We start from the raw sequence: 20,310 nt of genomic DNA, 5'->3' as shown, positions 1-20,310 counted from the left end.
TTATACTTCTAAATATGTAAAATTTATATAGGCTAATACTCTATTTGTATAAAAAAAAAATCACACCAGCAAACAATTATGCTAATTTACATAGGATATAATATGTATTATAACAGGTCTTATAACCCTAAGGAAACACAACCTAATACTAACAAATTAATCATATTTGCAATAGTTGCACTTGCTTAGAAGCCTCAATACACACACAAAGGAATTATCATAGCTAAGTTGAATTTGTGATTTAATTTTTGATTATCAATGACAAGTTTTATTGTTTGAAGGTAAAATTATTTTATTAAACAAGTGATGGATAAAAAAAGGTTTATAGTGCATAAAATACAGCAATGGATTGTGGTTCACTACAAATAAAAAAAATAAATAAAACATCCTTGTAATTACATTAAAATTAGGAAAATTAAGGACAAAATTATAAAACATAATATGTATTGTAAGCTGGTGTGATCAGTGATGTGATGATATTTTGATGTGTTTTCTTCATCTTATAAAAGATTAATTAAAAATTAATTTCAAATTAATTTTACCTAATTTTTAGGTAAACCATTTTTTTTTTCCAATAATCAAATCTCATACCTTACTCAAATTTTATGAAAGAGACGAGTAACCGAAATGATAAAATTGATTAAAGTGAAAATTTTGAAACTATTTTGTAGAAAACTAATTTTAAAGGGTTAGCCTATTAATTTTTAGTGTCGTTACTTGATTATTTTAAATAAATAAAAATTCTTACCTGTAAGAACATAATTTAAAAAAAAAAAAATTGATGTTTGGTGACACTTCAAAAAGGACTTTTACGCTATATCATCGGTGTTTTTTAAAAACAGTCTTTAAATCACAAGATTTTGACTATATAGAATATTGAATTTCACATTTTATTTATCTAATTATTTTCTTAATTTTTTAGATATATATTTAGATTTAACATTTTTTTAAATATTAAATGAATATTAATATATTCGATTAATGTCAAAAATTGTGGAAAATGGTACATGAAAAATATCAATTAAAAAAAATGAAAAAATTTAATGTTCTAAAAATATTATAAAGACATTTACTATTTTTCAGATTTTTAAAAATAGTTTGAAGTTTTTTAAATATCAAAAACATTTAAAATAAATAAAAACAAGCAAGCCTAAGATGGCCTTGGACCAGGCGCGGGGTGCACTGTCGGTTCGCCAGGCACATTTCAAGAGATGTCTGGGTTGGCTTGGATCCGGTTTGGGGCGGGGTCAATGTGGTCTGGACTCTGGTCAACGCGGAGGAGGCATGTAGGTAGATCAAGCGAAGCGCGGATTGGACTTCTTAGAGGGGCGAGTTGGCTCCATCTTCAACTTTGTCAAAATCAAAACTTTGGTTTTCGGCTAGGAGGCTCTAAACGCGAAACCAAATATATGGGGAGTTTCGTCTTCCCATTTGAAACTTGTTCACCGTGCTCTAGGATAGTCATTCAACGTCTAGAGACATGGTTAGAGCCTTGATTGAAAAAGGAAAAATGAAATTTGTGTTTTAAATATTTTTTTATTAAATATCATATTTCATTGGAAATTTTCCATAGGTAATTTCGTGATAATTTCGTAGGAATACTCGTCGGAAAGTTCATGATAATTTCGTAGGAATATTCGTCGAAAAGTTTGGGATAATCCGTAGGAATATTCGTCAAAAAATAATATATTTATTTAAAATTTTACTTTTCTTAATTATTTCTCATATTACAATTACATATTTTTCTTAATTATCAATTATATTATTTAACACTTTAATAATCAGATTTAAAAAAAAATAATTAACAAAATATTTTAAAAGTGTTAATTACAAATTTATTAACTAAAAAAAACATTCACTTAAAAACAAATTGTGAGACTCAATAGTTTTTATCAATAATTTTTTCACAAAAATAACATTAGCCTCCAATCTTATTTTAGTACTCAACACATAAAAAGAACAAAATGAAAACAACTCACACCTTCAGCCATTGAGTCCTTGAATTCTAGTGTATCATCAATTCAAATTACAGGAGAACATATTTCAAATTACACACAAAAACAAAAACATGAATAACCGTATTCACTTGACAAATAAACTTCAATACAATTACAGGAGAACATAGTGTATCATCAATTGAGACGTCGAGGAAAAGATAAAAACATGAATGTATATACCTTTCGTGTAATAAGCAAGTAGACATGGACAATGAATCAGTGTATAAACATAAACATTCTTACCAAGAATTTGAACAAACAAAGCCTATCCTCAACAGTGTGCAATGACATATCCTTAATTAAATGCAAGAGGATGGTAATATTTGGCCAAGTACTCTTTCCTAATTAATACATGCAATCAAATTAAGGAACCATAGTTAAATGCTTATTAGAGGAAAAAAAAATTGAATACTGCTTCATAGAATTTTCTAGATGTCACATGCAAGAGACATCCGGATTCCACAAGGATAAAATCTAGAAAAGATATCAACCATACTATTGATTTAATAAGCCAGGGAAATAGAAAGACTGAAACTCATAAATAATTTCAAATTCCTATAAATATTCATATAGCTGAAACAATTATGCTATTGAAACAATTAGTAATGTATGAATCATAAGTCGTTTATGCAACCATCTTTCTAGCTAAAAATGATCGGCAAGGCACAAAATTACACCCAAACGAGAAAATGATAAATTAGTATTATCGACTCTGTAGCATATATATAAGAACAATAAGAAGAACAACCATTTTCCACTTTTGTTCCTGTAAACAAACAAATAGAATAAACTTACTAAAAACTAGTAAACAAATTCACTCTTCTTCTCACTTGAGCAGTTGATATATTTTCATAGTGTTTGACAAATAAAAGATGGAAAGATAAAATTTTTATGTGTTCTATCATATAAGGACAAAATTTCCTATTATATACCCTTGTAATAAATTCTAAGAAGTTAATTAAAATTAATTGAGTTTGTGTTTAGGTTTGAACATGACTCGGAGTTATTTAAGTTTCATTACCCGAATGTTTACCCTATAAATATTTTATTGTTAAGATTTTTACAAATGAAATTATAATTCTAGAGAGATAAACAGTGTGAAACAAAACTTTGTATTCCTTCTTCTTCATAGGGAAATCTGGTAGCGGCTAAAGTGGGCGTAGCTCATTTGAGTGAATCATTATAAATTTTTATTTTCTTATGTTCTTATTTTCTTGCGCTTTAAATAGATAATTTCAAACAGGTCGAATTTGGGGCATCAAATCATAACAATTGGCATCAGAGTTGTTAGGCAAGATCGGAACATTTGAAACGATGGAAGGCGAGAATGCAGTATATGACATGGTATTGGAAGATTCAATGGAACAAATTATGTATTCTAGAGAATGTAGATTGAAGATTACCTTTACAGAAATAAGTTTAATGTTTCTTTGAGTGAGAAACTAGAGAAGATAAATGAAACTGAATGAAAACTTCTAGATAGACAGGTTTTGGGAGTTGTCTGATTGACACTAACCAAGATTGTTGCTCACAACGTAAAAAAAAAGAGAAGACCACTATAAATCTTATGAAAGCTCTTTCTGATATGTATGAGAAACAATGTGCTAATAACAAGATACATTTAATGAAAATACTTTTTTACTTAAGAATGGTTGATGATATTTCTGTCACTACTCATTTGAACGAATTCAATACAATTGTGAATCAATTGTTATCTATTGAGATTGATTTTGGGACGAAGTGAGTGCCCTTTTTTATTAGCATCTCTATCAAATAGTTGGGAACCTATGATGACAACAATTAGTAACTCTGTTGGGAATTCAAATTTTAAATTTATTGAAGTTAGAGATCGAATTCTTGTTGAAGAGGTTCATAAAATTGATTATGGTGAAACGATTGAAGGTTGAAAATAGGGCTAGAGGTAATGATAAAATCAATCGAGGTAAGAGCAAACTTATGCCGAGAAATATGAGGAGTTAGTCCAAGTTTGGGAGGACATTTGTTTGATGGAATTGTAATAAATATGGTCACTTGAAGAAGAACTGCAAAGCACCGAAGAAGATCGGTGATGATAAAAATAATTAAGTCAATGCAGTTATAGAAACTATCACTAATGCGTTGCTTATGTTAGTTGATAGCCCAATAGATTAATGAGTTTTGGACTTGGGAGTGTATTTCCACACTACTACTCACAGTGAATTAATATAGAATTACGTGGTTGGAAACTGTAGGAAAGTTTATCTTGTAGATGACAAGCCACTAGATATTATGGGCATGTAGGTATTAAATTAAAGATGACAAACGGTTGTTTGGAAGATTAATAAGGTGAGACACATTCTTAGTCAAATGCGCAATTTAATTTATGTTACAAAGTTTCAGTTGTGAAAATGATTCGTGGAAGATGACTAAAGAATCAATAGTTTTTACTCGAGGTCACAAAAGTGGAATGTTATACATGACTTCAAAATGTAGAGACACCATTACTGGTATTGTTGATGACTCAAAGAACGGTGAGTTATGACATTGTAAGTTATGGCATATGAGCAAAAAAAGGATGAAAATTCTTTTGAAAAATGGTCAGATTATAGAATTAAAGTCTATTGAACTTCAGTTCAATTATGTAAAACTTTATTATTGGAAAATAAAAATATATGAGAATCTTAAATATTAGAAATGATCTCAAAAAAGAAATACTAGAGTTGTTACCATTAGTAAAAAAAGAGTATTAGTAAAGGCAAAAGTCGTCACTAAAAGCTCTAAAACCGTTACTGATGACATTCTATAACAGCATTTATCGTCGTTACCATTCGTTACAGAAATGAGCGTTACTGATACTCTTCTAGTATTAGTAAAGACTTTCAAAAATCGTTACTGAAACTCATATTAATAACGGCTACACAACCGTTACTGATATTAACAGCAGTAAGGACTTTAACAAAGGTAAAATCGTTACTAATAAAGTATTAGTAACGATTTTGTTGTGTTTAATACCGTTACTGATATATTAATAATAACGATTTTGTTATGTTTAATATCGTTACTGATATATTAATAGTAATTGTTTTCTTATGTTTAATACTGTTACACTCGTTTCTTATTTGTATAATGCAAATGATAATATATGGGGACCTACACCCGTTTCTTATATGTATAATGCAAATGATAATGCTATAATATACAAAAATATAAATATAATTTCAAACGAAATAATGCAAATCGAATTGCAGATATATTTATTTTTTCCGAACCCCGTTCAGACTATATTTCCTCGATCAGATGACATGCCAGATAAACTATCGTTGGTAGGGATGACAGTTTTAATCTATCACATGGTTTCCGATTTGAATTACCCCGTTAGGGAAGTTTTCCCCCAGTATGACCGGTAATTGATCGGGGATGGATCGATGATGGTATTGGTGTCCCTCGTCCCGATCTCACCCCAATTCTACCTGAATATTAAGAAAACATAATTAATATATAATATCACTAATTTATTTAATTATTATTCATATTTTGTATGAATTTTAAGTTTATTTATTTATAATAATATAATTTTCAATATATTACAATATATATATAAAATATCAAAAATTCGTTGACATAAATTTATCAAAAATATTTGTATTTTTTTTTTGAAATTATGATATAACAGTGTTCTCTGGAGATGGTAGGTTAAAAACTACTCCGAAGTAGAATGAGGCAGAATGGTAAATGCATTTTCCGTTCGATCCGTTCGATTGTTATCCCTAGTCACCAATTAGTTTTCATTCAAAAATTAAGTGTGGAAAGGGATAATGGAGATGATTCAATTACTAACCTACTTTCTAAGATAGAACACAAAATTCACATTTTTTTTGAAATCAACTTTCTTCAAAATTCAAATGTTACACAATAATGGTGATGGTTCAATTACTAACATATTTTCTAAATGGGATCATGACCAATCTCTAATGATTCCCACTACCGAATAAAGTTTATAGTTCGAAATCTAAAAAAATAGAAAACAATTGAGGTGCTTTGACGAAAATCCTTTGGAGTTGAATTTCTTTTTCGTTTTTCTACTCCATCTTCACAAAGATCCTATGAAACATTAATAGGCAGCCCGAGGGTCGGTTCCAATTTTTAGTCGAGGTCGTTAATGGTCTTTCACTTTTCGGCCGCAACTTGTCTCATCTAGCGACTAGGGTTTACGAGATCGTATGAGAAATGATTCCTACGTCATGGAATCATTTCCAATTTTGTAGAGTAAAGAATATTATATGATTTCTACCGTTTTTCAAATGAGTAATTGAACCCAAGGCAACAACGACAACATTTTTATCTTCTTGGGCGTTCCTCAAAATGCGAGCCTCCGCCTGGGCTGGCTCGAGACCGCTATGGTCCGGTGGCCATCGGTCAACATTTTTTAAACAAATATAGTAAAGATTAATTAATAAGCATATATTTTATTTAACCTATTTATTAATTTATTTGTACTTTTATTTGGAGATAGTTCGGATTTTAATAATTTTGGGCTTGAATTGATACAAAACCGTTCTTAAACTAATTATTTATTTTATTTAGGTGCAATGACATTCTAGAAATTATAAGAAAATAATTTTATTTGTTTGAAAATAATTTAAAATTATAATTCGCGTACAAAATTTGAGTGACTAGACAATTTAAAATATGAAATCGTTAAGCACCATGATCAAAATACAAAATAAAAAATAATATTAAAAAAAATTAAAAAATTAAAATTCAATTAATTAGCTTAAAAGAAGTGGGTTAGTTATTTATGTAAAATTTAATAATTATTGTGAAGTAATTTTAATATTAATATTTTGCAAAAAAATAAACAAATAAAAATATAAGAGAAATGTGATTTTGTTTAGAACTAAACTAAAAAAACAAACAAGGCCTTAGACTTATAAAAAAAATATTATAATGAGAAAATGACGTGGGCGCAATTTGATTGACTTGAAAACCGGAGAGGATTTACTGTCCCAAGTAAAGCTGTGTCCCTTGCTGTCTCATTTATCAAAACGACGGAATTTTGATAAATTATACAAATAAAAAATTATTTATATGAAATAAACCCTAAACTCTAAATCATAAATTCTAAACTCTAAATTCTAAATCCTAAAAAATTATATATATGACATTTTATTTTAATATTCAATTTTCTTTCTCATCTCTCATCTGATCTACTGTCCCAAGATAATATCTTGCTGTCTCATAGGAGAGAGAAGAGAGTGGAAAGAGGAAAGAGAAAATAAAATATTAAAATAAAATGTCATATATATAATTTTTTTAGGGTTTAGAATTTAAGATTTAAGATTTAGAATTTAGGGTTTAGAGTTTATGGTTTAAAATTTAAAATTTATTTAATATATATAATTTTTTATTTGTCTAATTTATCAAAATTAGGTTGTTTTAATAAATGAGATAGGAAGAAAGGGACAGCTTAACTTGGGACAGCGGACAATAGATCTCACCCCTCCTCTCTCTCCACTCTCTTCTCTTTTATGAGAAAGCAAGTGAGACATTATATGTGGGACAACAGATCCGAATTCATTGAAAAATAATAAAATTTATATTTATAAGGAGTGATAGGAATCTACTGTCCCTTACTGTCCCTTACTGTCTCATTTATCAAAACCGACAATAATTTTGATAAATTAGACAAATAAAAAATTATATATATATATATGAAATAAACTCTAAATTCTAAACCACAAACTCTAAATTCTAAACCTTAAACCCTAAATCCTAAACCCTAAAAAATTATATATATGACATTTTATTTTAATATTTAATTTTCTCTTTCCTCTCTCTACTCTCTTCTCTCCTATGAGTCATCAAGTGGGGACATTATCTTTGAGATAGTAGATCCGAATTTGAATTTTGGAGAGGGAATGGGGAAGAGAAATATCAATAGTTGGAAAAAGGATAAAGTGTGAGGAGAGAGAAAAGAGATAAATTTTGTTATTTTTTGGGCCAATTAGAATGCGCCACGTCATTCCCTTTAAAATTCCCTCTCCCAATCATTTCTCAATATTAATATTCTCTCTTAGGGTGTGTTTGATAACCTTGGAATTGGCATTGAAATTGGAATTGAAGGGTCCAATTCTAATTCTTATGTTTGTTAGACACTTTAATATTAAGAATTAGAATTGGAATTAGAATTCCAATGGAATTCAATATAGTGTAATTTGATAGTTCTCAATCCCAATCTTTTTAGGTCGGAATTGTAATTCCAAATTAACACGTTTTTCATTTTTTGACATGTTTAACACGTTTTTCACACATTAAACACGTTTAACACGTTTTTCATACGTTTAACATATTTTCATATTTTGGCACGTTTAACACGTTTTTGACAAATTTAACACGTTGTTTACGTCATTGGCACGTTTAACACGTTTTTGACACGTTTAACTTGATTTTCACGTTTTTAACACGTTTAACACGTTTAACACGTTTTTGGCACGTTTAATACATTTTTGGCACGTTTAACACGTTTTGACACGTTTAACACGCTTTGACACATTTAACACGTTTTTCACGTCCTTGACACGTTTAACACGTTTTTAACACATTTAACACATTTTTCACGTCCTTGACACGTTTAACACGTTTAACTTGATTTTCACATTTAACACGTTTTTGGCACGTTTAATAGTTTATAAGAGAGAAATATAAGGGTGAGTTTGATGAGGAGAAATTGGAATTGGCATTGGAATTCTAATTCCAATTCCATGAGAATTGGCATTGAATTACAATTCAATTCCTATGTTTGGAAAAATTATAGAATTGTAATTCAATTCCAATTCCTATGTTTGGAAAAATTATAGAATTGTAATTCAATTCCAATTCCTATGTTTTGCAAAATGATAGAATTATAATTCAATTCTAATTCTATGTTTGTAAAATAAAATATCAGTTCAATATATTAACTTTTTAAATATGTTTTCACGTTTTTGGCACGTTTAATACGTCTTTGACATGTTTAATACGTTTTTGACATGTTTAACACATTTTCACACTTAAAACACATTTTTACACGTTTAACATGTTTTTCACGTTTTTGGTATGCTTAACACGTTTTGACATTTTTAATATGTTTAACATGTTTTTCACACGTTTTAACAAATATAACACGTTTTTCACGTTTTGTCACGTTTTTAACATGTTTAATACGTTTTTCACACGTTTAACATGTTTTTCACGTTTTCACACGTTTAACACGTTTTTGGCATGTCTAACACGTTTTACACGTTTTTTCACGTTTTGACACATTTAACACGTTTAACACATTTTTCACACGATAAACATGTTTTTTCACGTTTTCACATGTTTTTCACGTTTTAACACATTTTTCACGTTTTCACACATTTTACACACGCTTTAACACGTTTTTCACGTTTTCACGCGTTTTCACACGTTTTAACAAGTTTAACACGTTCTCACACGTTTTTACACATTTTAACACATTTTTCACATGTTTTTCACGTTTTTCACACGTTTTTCACGTTTTTCACATGTTTTTCACGTTTTTTCACACACTTTAACAAGTTTAACACGTTTTTCACATTTTTGGCAGGTTTTTAACATGTTTAATACGTTTTTCACACGTTTAACACATTTTTCACATTTTTCACACGTTTAACACGTTTTTGGCATGTCTAACACGTTTTACACATTTTTGACATGTTTAACACGTTTTTTTCACGTTTTGGCACATTCAACACATTTTTCACACGTTTAAAACATTAAACACATTTTCACATGTTTTTCATATTTAACATGTTTTTCACATGTTTAACATGTTTTTCACGTTTTTGGCATGTTAAACACATTTTTGGCATGTCTAACACGTTTTTTCATACGTTTTACACATTTTTGACACGTTTAACATGTTTAACATGTTTTTCACGTTTTGGCAAGTTTAACACATTTTCACATGTTTTTCACGTTTTTCACGTTTTTCACGCGTTTTCACGTTTTTCACACGTTTTCACACGTTTTTCACGTTTACCACACATTTTTCACGTTATTAACATGTTTTTTGGCACATTTAACATGTTTTTGATATTTTTAATACGTTTAACATGTTTTTCACACATTCAGATAGGTATACAACATGTTAAACATGTCATAAACGTTTAAACGTGTTAAACATGTCAAAAACGTATTAAACGTGTCAAAAACGTGTTAAACGTGAAAAACGTGATGGCATGTCATCTACTCTCCAAATTACTCCCTCAATTTCTCTCTTATAAACTAATACTAAGTTGTTAGAATGGTAGATTGAACTGATTAATAATTTAGATAATGGCTAATAAAAAAGGTTATAATTTTTAAAAAAAAGAAACTCACTTTTATTGTCTCTAACCTTTATTTTGGACGGTTTAAGTCACTCCTCAGAAACAAAATTTTATTTAAAATGATTGGTTAATTCTATATTCCTAAAATTGAAAGTTACTTGAAACAATTTAAAGAAATTATATTTATAAAATTAATTATATTAATTAATTTATTTAAATAAATAATAAATTTTTTTAATTTATAAATATAAATTCAATATTTTTCTTATAAAAGCTTACTACCATAAATTTAAAACTGTAAGAATGGTTTAAAAGCTTCTCTAAATCAAATTTGCTAAATTAAAATCCTAAAAGTTTTAAAAATAATTCAAATTTTAACAATTTTATCATATTCTCCAGAAAAATAAAGTTGGTATCTTTGAGAAATTGATAGTAACTGTGAAAAAGAGAATAAATCTCACATAACTTAAAGTTATATGCAACTAAATAATTATAAATTATTATTATATTTTATTATATGGATTAAGGTCCATAGGATAAGATGAAAGAAAGAATAAGAATGATTGTTGGACTTTATTTTATTTTGGGCCTTGAATTTGGGGTTTTGTAAGAATAAGTGTCCCATAGCCCAATTATTTGTTGGACTTATTCAAAAGTCAACTCAATGGTTCTCTTATAACTAATTCAAAATTTTAAATCCAACCCGTCGTCCTATAGATTGGATGTATTTCATAATTATCTAAATATCTTATTTCATATATCTAATAATTCATATTTAAAATGTTTTAAAGTAATTTTAAAACAATTAATTCTGAATATAAAGAGTTTTTTACTCTAAGCAGCTTGAAGTTCATTGTGCATGTATCAACAAACAATGGCAGAATGTTATATTTAGTGGTAAACAAAATTAAGTAAAAAACAACAATATAATACTAATTTCAAACAAATCATTTTTATTAACAAATTGTACAAAATCAAGTTAATATTTGAAAAAATATACATTAATCATAAGATTTGATTATCCTTTAAATAATACATTTTGAATTATTTAAATAAATCATATAATATACCCTAACCTATATCATATATTTTTCAATTGTCTTACAAAAGTTTTGAATGTTACAATTAATTGGGAAAACACCCCCCTACCCCCTATGTTTAGAGCTGTCAATTTGGGTTAAGCCCGTTGGGTTGGTCCGTCCGACAAACAATTTAGACGGGTTGAGTTGAAATATTAACAACCCATCTGGAAGTGGGCCTACACGGGCTAACTTGCTCGGGTCGCGAGCCTAGGCGGGTCGGGCTTGGATTGGAAAAAAAAATCTAATATGATTTATAGCTTATAGGAATATGCCACATAGTATAGTTTTTTCTCTCAGACAGTACTGCATCAGTCAATACTCAATATTTCGTCCATCGGTCGTCAACTACTTATTTATTCCGTCTTTCTTCTCTTCGTTCTCGCTTTCAAGGGTTCGTGGATTCAAACTTGGTTTCAGACTGCACAAGTCAATACTTAATACTTCGTCCATTGGTCGCCGAATATTTATTTGTTCCGTCTTTCTTCTCTTCGTTCTCACCTTTAAGCTAGGGTTAGTGAATTCAAACTTAGTTTCAGCTCTAAAAGCTTCACACTCATTGAAATTTATATTTTATGAATTTTTCAAATTTTAGTTATTTTGTTAAACTATTTGGTCATTTAATGTAGACAAGATTCTTGTTTGGTTTATATTATGATTATTTGATAATGTTCTTTAACTCTTATTTTCTAAAACTATTAATAATTTTTATTTATTTTTATTTACAATAAGACAACCCGCGGACTGGCCCGCCTAACTCACAACCCACCTTGGGCTGGGTTGGATTGGGGATTTTCAGCCCGCCGGGATGGTGGGTCGTCCCTCCATCGACCCGTCAAACGATGAATTTGGTGGGTAAGCCTGCACCGCCATGGGTTGGCCGTCTGATCGCTCTACATATGCTCATTATCTAGTTGAGTCACAAATACAGAAGGCACAATATCCTTCCAACATGAACAATCAAAATATATGAAATTTTAAAACTTAGAAACATAAATAAATAAAGTATTGAATTTGCTAAATAGCGTTTATTCGGTAAACAAAGTACGGAAAATAAAACAAATTACATAGTTAGTAAACTAGTTTAGGGATATAAAAACTAATTATCAATTAGGGCCAGGTGGCATGCTTGGGGCAGATCCTTGACACCTCAGCAGTAACTCCCTAGCAAACTCTTCCCCACCGTCGCCGCCCACCGGAGCTCCGGCGAAAGTGTTGTGATCATCATGGAACGGCTGCTGATTGGCTGCCCATGAATCCTGTTGTTGAGATGATCCAATATTTGGATCAAACTCAAAGAGAGGTGCCATGTCATAGGTGGCACCTCCACCAAAAGGGTAGTCCGACATGGACATGGACAGAGAAGACGGCGGCTGTTGCTGATGTGGCGACTGATTGGCTACATGGGCTTGCAAGGTCGAAAGCTCATATTGGAGAGTTATGATCACCTATATAATCAAATCAAAAGCATACTAATTAACAAGAATTTCTACTAAAATTATTGTTTGTTAAAATTAAATTTTCTAATAAAATGAATTAAGAGGAGGGACAAGATAGTAGTACATAAAATATATTCATATAAAGTTTTGTTAATGTTTAAATACAAATAATATCATGGTTGTATATATATACAAAAGAGAGAAGCTATATTAATGGAGGATGATTTCAATTTGAATTATTATATTACTATAATCTAATATAATCACTTTTTTATATTACCATAATCTAATATATTATATTTATTTTTGTCAAGTCACGTTAATATAATATATTTATTGAAATGTTTTTTTTTAAAAAATTTTTTAAAAATAATAATATATTTATCAAAATAACGTTTATAAGATTAAATAATCAAATAAAATCAAAATGTTATAATATTAGTAAAAAAGTTAAGTCAAAGAAACATAAAATATATTAAAATAACATTTGTGCTGCTTGCTTCCAATTTTTCCATATGAAGGAGAAAAACATTATTTTTTTTTAAATAACTATTTTTCCTCTTTCATGTGTAAGGAACATGAACGGAGTAATGAACAATTGAGAGCAGAATATCATATCCATATCAAACAAATATTGTAGGCATCATTTGCAACGTTCTTTATTATCAAGAAATGACGATTATAAGTAATCTAATTAATTTTTACAAAAATATTAAGCAAACAACTATTTCACAAGGATAAAAAAACTAACATTTCATACCAATTTTAAAACCATTTTTCTCAACAACCAAACATATATAACCCAATATGTAATTACACCAAAATATATTCTTAGAAGATTTGACATATATAATTATAGTTTGGATTTGTTTATAATTTTTGTGATTAATTTATTTATGATAAACGTTATGACTTGGATATAGATAATTAAGTACCTGATTTTGGAGAGTATAGATCTTAGATATGCAACTAAAGATAGGATCTCGGAAACGAGTACGAGCCTCCAAATATAAAGTGAAAATAGCATCACTTTGTTTTTAGATTTGGATATGCATTAGAAGCTTGAAATGTTGCTCGCTCCAAAAAATATTATGAACAAACACGAAATTGGCGGTTCTTTCACCGAAATCGAAGCAAGGAACAAATATGCAGTCATTCAGGCACCTCTTTCGCAAGAATCTGCATGCCCTGCATGGCCCATAATGATTCAGGCACATGAATTGACCTTGATGCTCATTTTTTATATATATTTTTTTTCTTGAGAAGAAATTTTTTGTAGTTGAAAATTTAGGATTAAAAATGATTCAATTTATAGGTCGGTTTTGTAGATTGGTGAGGGTTGGTCGAATTCCTTTCCTTGTAAAGTGGAGGGATATAAAAAGGAAAAATGAGATTAATGTTGTAATTAAACATCAATTATTAGTGATATTTTAAGATTCTTTACATAAAAAGTATTATCACATCATCTATGTTTCAACTATAATAATGATTCACATAGAAAAACATTTAATATGGATTTTGTAGAGATATAAGTATGGAGCCTTACGTGGAACTTCAAATCAGGGATGGACGTGACCGAGTATTCCTTACTCATACTATCATAACCTCTTTCAAATCAACCATATGTATTTGCATCTCAATCACAATCACTAAATCATGATTACGACCGGTTGTCAATCTCTCTTTCTCTCATTTCTTGATTTTCAAGAAACTCATGAAGCATTCATGGTTATGTTTGTGATCGTCCTTCCGTTTGTCGGTTTGTCTACATGTGACTCATTAAAAAATGGAATTATATAGAAGGGGAAGCATATATACATCGAGAAATGAGAAAGAATGCTAAAAAAAATGGTAAGGGCTGATTGAGGAAGTAGGAAAACATTTTGAAAGATATTCATCTTGAGGGAGGGATGTAAGAATATGTAATAAATAAAACATTATAAAAGTGAAAAGCTTATTTGTAAAGACTTAAGTTTATTAAGGACCTAATTGTATATTATATTAATATAAAATGAACAGGCTCTCTAAGAGAAGTTACATTCTTTTGTCTAATCTCTTTCTTTCAAGCCCTAAATCTCTCAATCTCATAACTTTCACATGGTATCAGAGCAAAATTCTTTTGAAGATCAAGAAGGGCATGAAGAGATAAAAAGAAGAAAAACATCTGATTTTGATAGTGATTTGTCATTCTCCTCAGCGAACGATTCATCCGAAGAAATTACTCAACCGATTAAAATGGTCGCGAAGAAGAAGCACGATTCTAATGATTAGTTTACGATTAGGAACTCGGACAATCTAGGAAGCATTATCTGCACAACAACATTCAACGGTGAAAACTACATCGGTTGGAGTAGTGGTATCAGGTTAGCACTGGAAGCAAAGTCAAAATTAAGGTTCATAGACGGATCATTAGTGGCTCCAAAAGATGCTGAACAATTTGATCGGTGGAGAAAGGTAGATTTCTTAGTACGATCTTGGATCTTGAACACTGTTTCTGAAGAAATAAAGGGTAACTATTTATCAAATACCACTTCTTTGGATTTGTGGATTGATATCAAATAGCGATATCAAGAAAATAATGGCCCACAATCTTTTCAGATTCAGAAGGCAATAAGCAATCTACGACAATGTACTCTTTCAATTGAAAAATATTATTCTAAGATTAAGAAACCGTGGGGTGAGCTCATGGTCTTGGAGCCATTACCATGTTGTGATTGTGATCCAAAACGCCTTGTTGTTGTAGAATGACAAAACTTGTAGTTTAACATGATACATCTAATAAACTCACACAGTTTCTTATGGGTCTAAATTACTATTTTGATCATGCAAGACAACAAATACTTCTTATGGACCCAAAACCGAGTATTAATCGAGTGTATGCGATGTTGTTGAGTATAAAAAGACAAAGGGAAGTTCAGTCATTAATGATAGAACAAACTGAAAATTTTGCTATGCTGATGAAAGATAATTCAGAGCAACAAAGGGGACAATATATGGGAAGAAATAATAGAGGCAGAGGAGAAAGACAATCTGCAAACAAAAATAATAACAAAGGAGCATCATCCTCATATTGCACTTATTGTAGAACTGAGGGACATAGTCAAGAAGGGTGTTTCAAATTAATTGGTTACCATGACTGGTGGAAGGGGAATAGAGATCAAAAGGAAAGAAATTCTTCAAATGCAGCTAATACTCCTTTTTCATTCGGTGAAAAACAACCAAAATATTCTTCAGTGTTGAGCTTGCTGCTGTCGTCAAGGAAGTCATGAAAGGACTACTTACTGAAGAAAAAGCCAAAGACAACTATTATGAAGGTAAATTTTCTAATAACAGTTTTACTAGTGCATGTATCTTAAATGTGCATAATAATAACAAGAATAAGCCTATTTGGATCATTGATAGTGGAGCTAGTTGTCATATATGTTCAAATTTAAGTTTCATGACTGAAGTGAGAAATATTGCTAATGTGCCATTATTTTTACCTGATGGATCAACTAAGCATGTAAAACAAATTGGAACTGTTAAACTGAATGATAAATTGAAACAGTTTGATGTCATGCATGTGCCATATTTTTCATATAACCTAATTTCAGTTTCTAAACTTGCCAAGAAAAAACAATATTAGATGTCAATTCTCTATTACTGGATGTTTATTGCAAGATCTTAGAGACAACGGCATCATAGGAAAAGGGGAATTATCTCAAAATCTTTACTTACTAGATAATGAAGAAATTGAAACTGTTACAAAAGAACATGTTTCTAATTCATGTACTGATTTCATGTTACTTCATATAAGACTTGGACATTTATCTGATGTTGCACTCAAACATGTTTTTCAGTTTAATAAAGATGAAAATATTCATTGTGATGTTTGTCCAATCTCTAAAATGAAAAGATTACCCTTCAATTCTAGTACATCTATGACTATTAAATGTTTTGAATTGATTCATATGGATGTATGGGGGCCATATAAATAAACATCACTTATTAATTGTCCTTATATGCTTACAATTGTAGATGATTATAGTAGATTTACTTGGACATACATGATTAAAACCAAACATTGTGTTACACAAACATTTATTGAGTTTTATGCCATGATTAAAACACATTTTGAATCATCAATTAAAACTGTTAGAACTGACAATGGTAGTGAATTTTTAAATAATGAATGTCAAATATTTTTCAAAAGAAATGGTATTTTACATCAAAAGTCTTGTCCTTACACCCCACAACAAAATGGGGTGGTTGTGCGCAAGCACAAACATCTTCTCCAAATTGCAAGATCCTTAATGATTCAAGCACAAACACCTTCACATTTTTTGTCCTTTTCAATCCTTATGGCAACATACATCATAAATAGAACTCCTTCACAAGTTTTAAAATAGGACAGTCCATATTATAAACTTTATAAACAAAACCAGATTTTTCTAACCTAAAAGTTTTTGGATGTTTATGTTATATCAAAAACAACATTTCTCATCAAACAAAATTTAAACCAAGAGGGAAAAAAATGCATGTTTATTGGTTACTCTCTAGGACATAAGGGTTATAGAGTTTTTGACATTTCAAATGAAACCATACTTGTGTCTAGAGACATAATTTTCATGAAAATATTTTTCCATATAAAAACACAAATTTTGTACATGAAAATACACAAAATCCTTCAAATGTAGAAACTGTTTTTGATGACTCTAATGAAAAATTAAAGTCATCTCACATAGACGATGCATTTTCTCCAAAACACAGTGTTGATCTTGTACTTCAACATCACTCAACTGATTTTTCATTTGAAAATAACTCAAATGCATCTTCTCAACCAACCATTTCTTCACCCTTAAATAACACTGAACCATCTAATGATTTTCAAAATGAACAAAGGATAAGCAGTAGAGAAAGAAAACATCCAACTTGGTTAAATGATTACATTGTTAATTCAAATACAAATATTAACAATGGAAAATTATACACACCAAATAATTTTCCTTATTCATCCAAATGTATGAACACCGATTACCTAGAATTTTTAGGAAATATTTCAACACATAAAGATCCACATACATATAAAGAAGCTGCAACAATTAAACATTGGTAAACTGCAATGAAAGAAGAATTGGCACCTTTGAAAAATAACAACACTTGGGATTTAGTACCACTTCCAAATGAGAAGAAATCAATAGGGTGCAGGTGGATTTACAAAACAAAGCTCAATCCAAATGGAATAGTGGAAAAATACAAGGCACGCCTTGTTGCAAAAGAATACAACCAAAAAGATGTGGTCGATTTCCACGATAGCTTCTCGCCAGTCGCCAAAACAGTGACGGTAAGACTTTTATTTGCTTTAACATCTGCTAATAATTGGTATTTGCAACAGTTTGATGTGAACAATGCATTTCTCCATGGTGAACTCGAGAAAGATGTATATATGCATCCTCCTGAAGGTTATACTGAAGCAATTGATAATAAGGTATGTCGTCTTAATAAAAGTTTGTATGGATTAAAACAAGTTTCACGACAGTGGAACTTGGAATTTTCAAAACAACTTATCAAGTATGGTTTTATTCAATCTATTCATGATAATTGTCTTTTTATACTTAAAACTGAAAAATCAATTACTATTTTACTTTTTTATGTTGTCGACATACTTATTGCTGGAGATAACATAAAAGAAATCAATTCTGTCAAAAAATATCTTGATACAAAATTTTCAATCAAAGATCTTGGAAACGCTAGTTATTTTTTAGGTTTAGAAATACATAGAACTAATGCTGGTTTATATGTAAATTAACGCAAATATGTTCTTGATATATTAGCTGATACGGGAATGACCGGATGTAATCCAAGTAGTATTCCTATGACAAAGGGAATTAAACTTAATGATATTGATAGTCATGTGTTTACTGAACCAGAAAAGTTCAGAATATTAGTTGGACGATTAATATATTTGAACTTTTCTCGGCCCGACATTTGTTTTAGCGTCCAACAACTAAGTCAGTTTATGCACAACCCCCTTCAAATACATTGGGAAGTTGCCTTACAGATTGTTCGATATCTAAAGGGTACACCTTCATTGGGGTTGTTTTATCCTTGTGTTTCTAATCCTTTACTTGAGAGTTTTTTCAGATGCGTATTGGGCGACTTGTACCGATAATCGCAGATCTGTTACAGGTTATTGTATAAAACTTGGAAATTCCCTAGTATCATGGAAAACAAAAAACAGAACACTGTTTCACGGTCTTCCGCTGAAGTAGAATATCGCAGCATGGCCACAACTGTTTGCGAACTAAAATGGATTACATATCTTCTTAACGATCTTCATACACCAGTCAAATTGTCGATCCCCTTGAGATGTGATAACTAGGCAGCAATCCACATTGCCGAAAACCCAGTTTTCCACGAATGGACAAAGCACCTCGATATAGACTGTCGTGTGGTTCGAGATCACTTCAAACACGGGTTCATTTTACCAGAACATGTATATTCAAAGGTTCAACAAGCTGATTTCTTTACCAAGCCTTTGGATCATGGAGCTTTTTACCATCTTAGAGACAAGATGAATTTGAAAGATATTCATCTTGAGGGAGGGATGTAAGAATATGTAATAAATAAAACATTATAAAAGTGAAAAGATTATTTGTAAAGACTTAAGTTTGTTCAGGACTTAATTGAATATTATGTTAATATAAAATGAACAGGCTCTCTAAGAGAGGGTTACGTTCTTTTGTCTAATCTCTTTCTTTCAAGTCCTAAATCTCTCAATCTCATAACTTTCACAATGTTGCTCATCATCTCAATTTCCATGCCTCTTTTTAATGAACATTGTAGACATGAAAATTAACAGTACACTAATTTATAATAATATTTATAATTTTAAAATAATATTTTAAATTTTTTAAATCAAAATAACTCAAAGAAGGAGTTAAAACCAAATTAAGAGTTAATTATTGTAATAATTACACCCTAATTAAGGAAATTAATTAAATTTAAAAATAATTTGAGATTAAAATATTTTATTTATTTTATTCAAATTAAACTCAAGAAGGATTTAAATTATTTAATTATGATTTAAACATGAATTATGTGTAATTATTGGCTTAAAATAATTAAATAAATACTCTAAAATAATAAAAAATAATGGACATAATTTTTATTATGTTTCCAATTTGTAAAAATTTTTTTTTAAAGAAAAACGAAAACAATAAGTTAAAATTTGATTTCAAATAACCCTTCTATAAAAAATAAACTGATAATCTTGTGTAACTGAAATTATGTTTAACGGTTGCAGCAGAACTCTCGGTCATTAGATCAGGGCTAGATTTTCATCATGCGCCTAGGAATCGACCACGCAGTCGGTTATAGCCAAGCGCGCGCGCCCTGGTCCACAACGGATTGACTAACGGGACGCTAACGCCCGTTAATCCAAACGCTCCAGCGCTAATGGATCTCCAATTGAACGCAACAACGCTTTTCAATTAAACGAAACAAA

At 29.9% G+C, this 20,310-nt stretch overlaps 1 protein-coding gene across 1 annotated transcript; it reads right to left on the bottom strand.

Annotated features, from left to right (window-relative positions):
- Positions 1 to 12,491: 12,491 nt before the first annotated feature.
- Positions 12,492 to 14,018, bottom strand: LOC124943893 (LOB domain-containing protein 30-like). The gene is made up of 2 exons (XM_047484350.1): positions 13,989 to 14,018; positions 12,492 to 12,833 (listed from the first exon to the last, which is right to left on the bottom strand). The coding sequence occupies exons 1-2, from the start codon at positions 14,016 to 14,018 to the stop codon at positions 12,492 to 12,494; spliced, it is 372 nt and encodes a 123-aa protein (XP_047340306.1).
- Positions 14,019 to 20,310: the final 6,292 nt, after the last annotated feature.

The sequence above is a fragment of the Impatiens glandulifera genome, chromosome 6 (genome assembly GCF_907164915.1).
Source record: "Impatiens glandulifera chromosome 6, dImpGla2.1, whole genome shotgun sequence".
NCBI classification, from domain to species: Eukaryota; Viridiplantae; Streptophyta; class Magnoliopsida; order Ericales; family Balsaminaceae; genus Impatiens; species Impatiens glandulifera.
Note: the sequence above shows the minus strand (reverse complement) of the source record. Positions and strands in the feature narration are given on the sequence as shown.

Bases quoted from the DNA above. Each gene is read 5' to 3' on its own strand.
- LOC124943893 (XM_047484350.1), bottom strand. From the start codon at position 14,018: ATGCAGGGCATGCAGATTCTTGCGAAAGAG. The intron at 12,834-13,988 runs GTGCCTGAATGA...TTGATTATATAG, and splicing joins TGCAGATTCTTGCGAAAGAG to GTGATCATAACTCTCCAATA.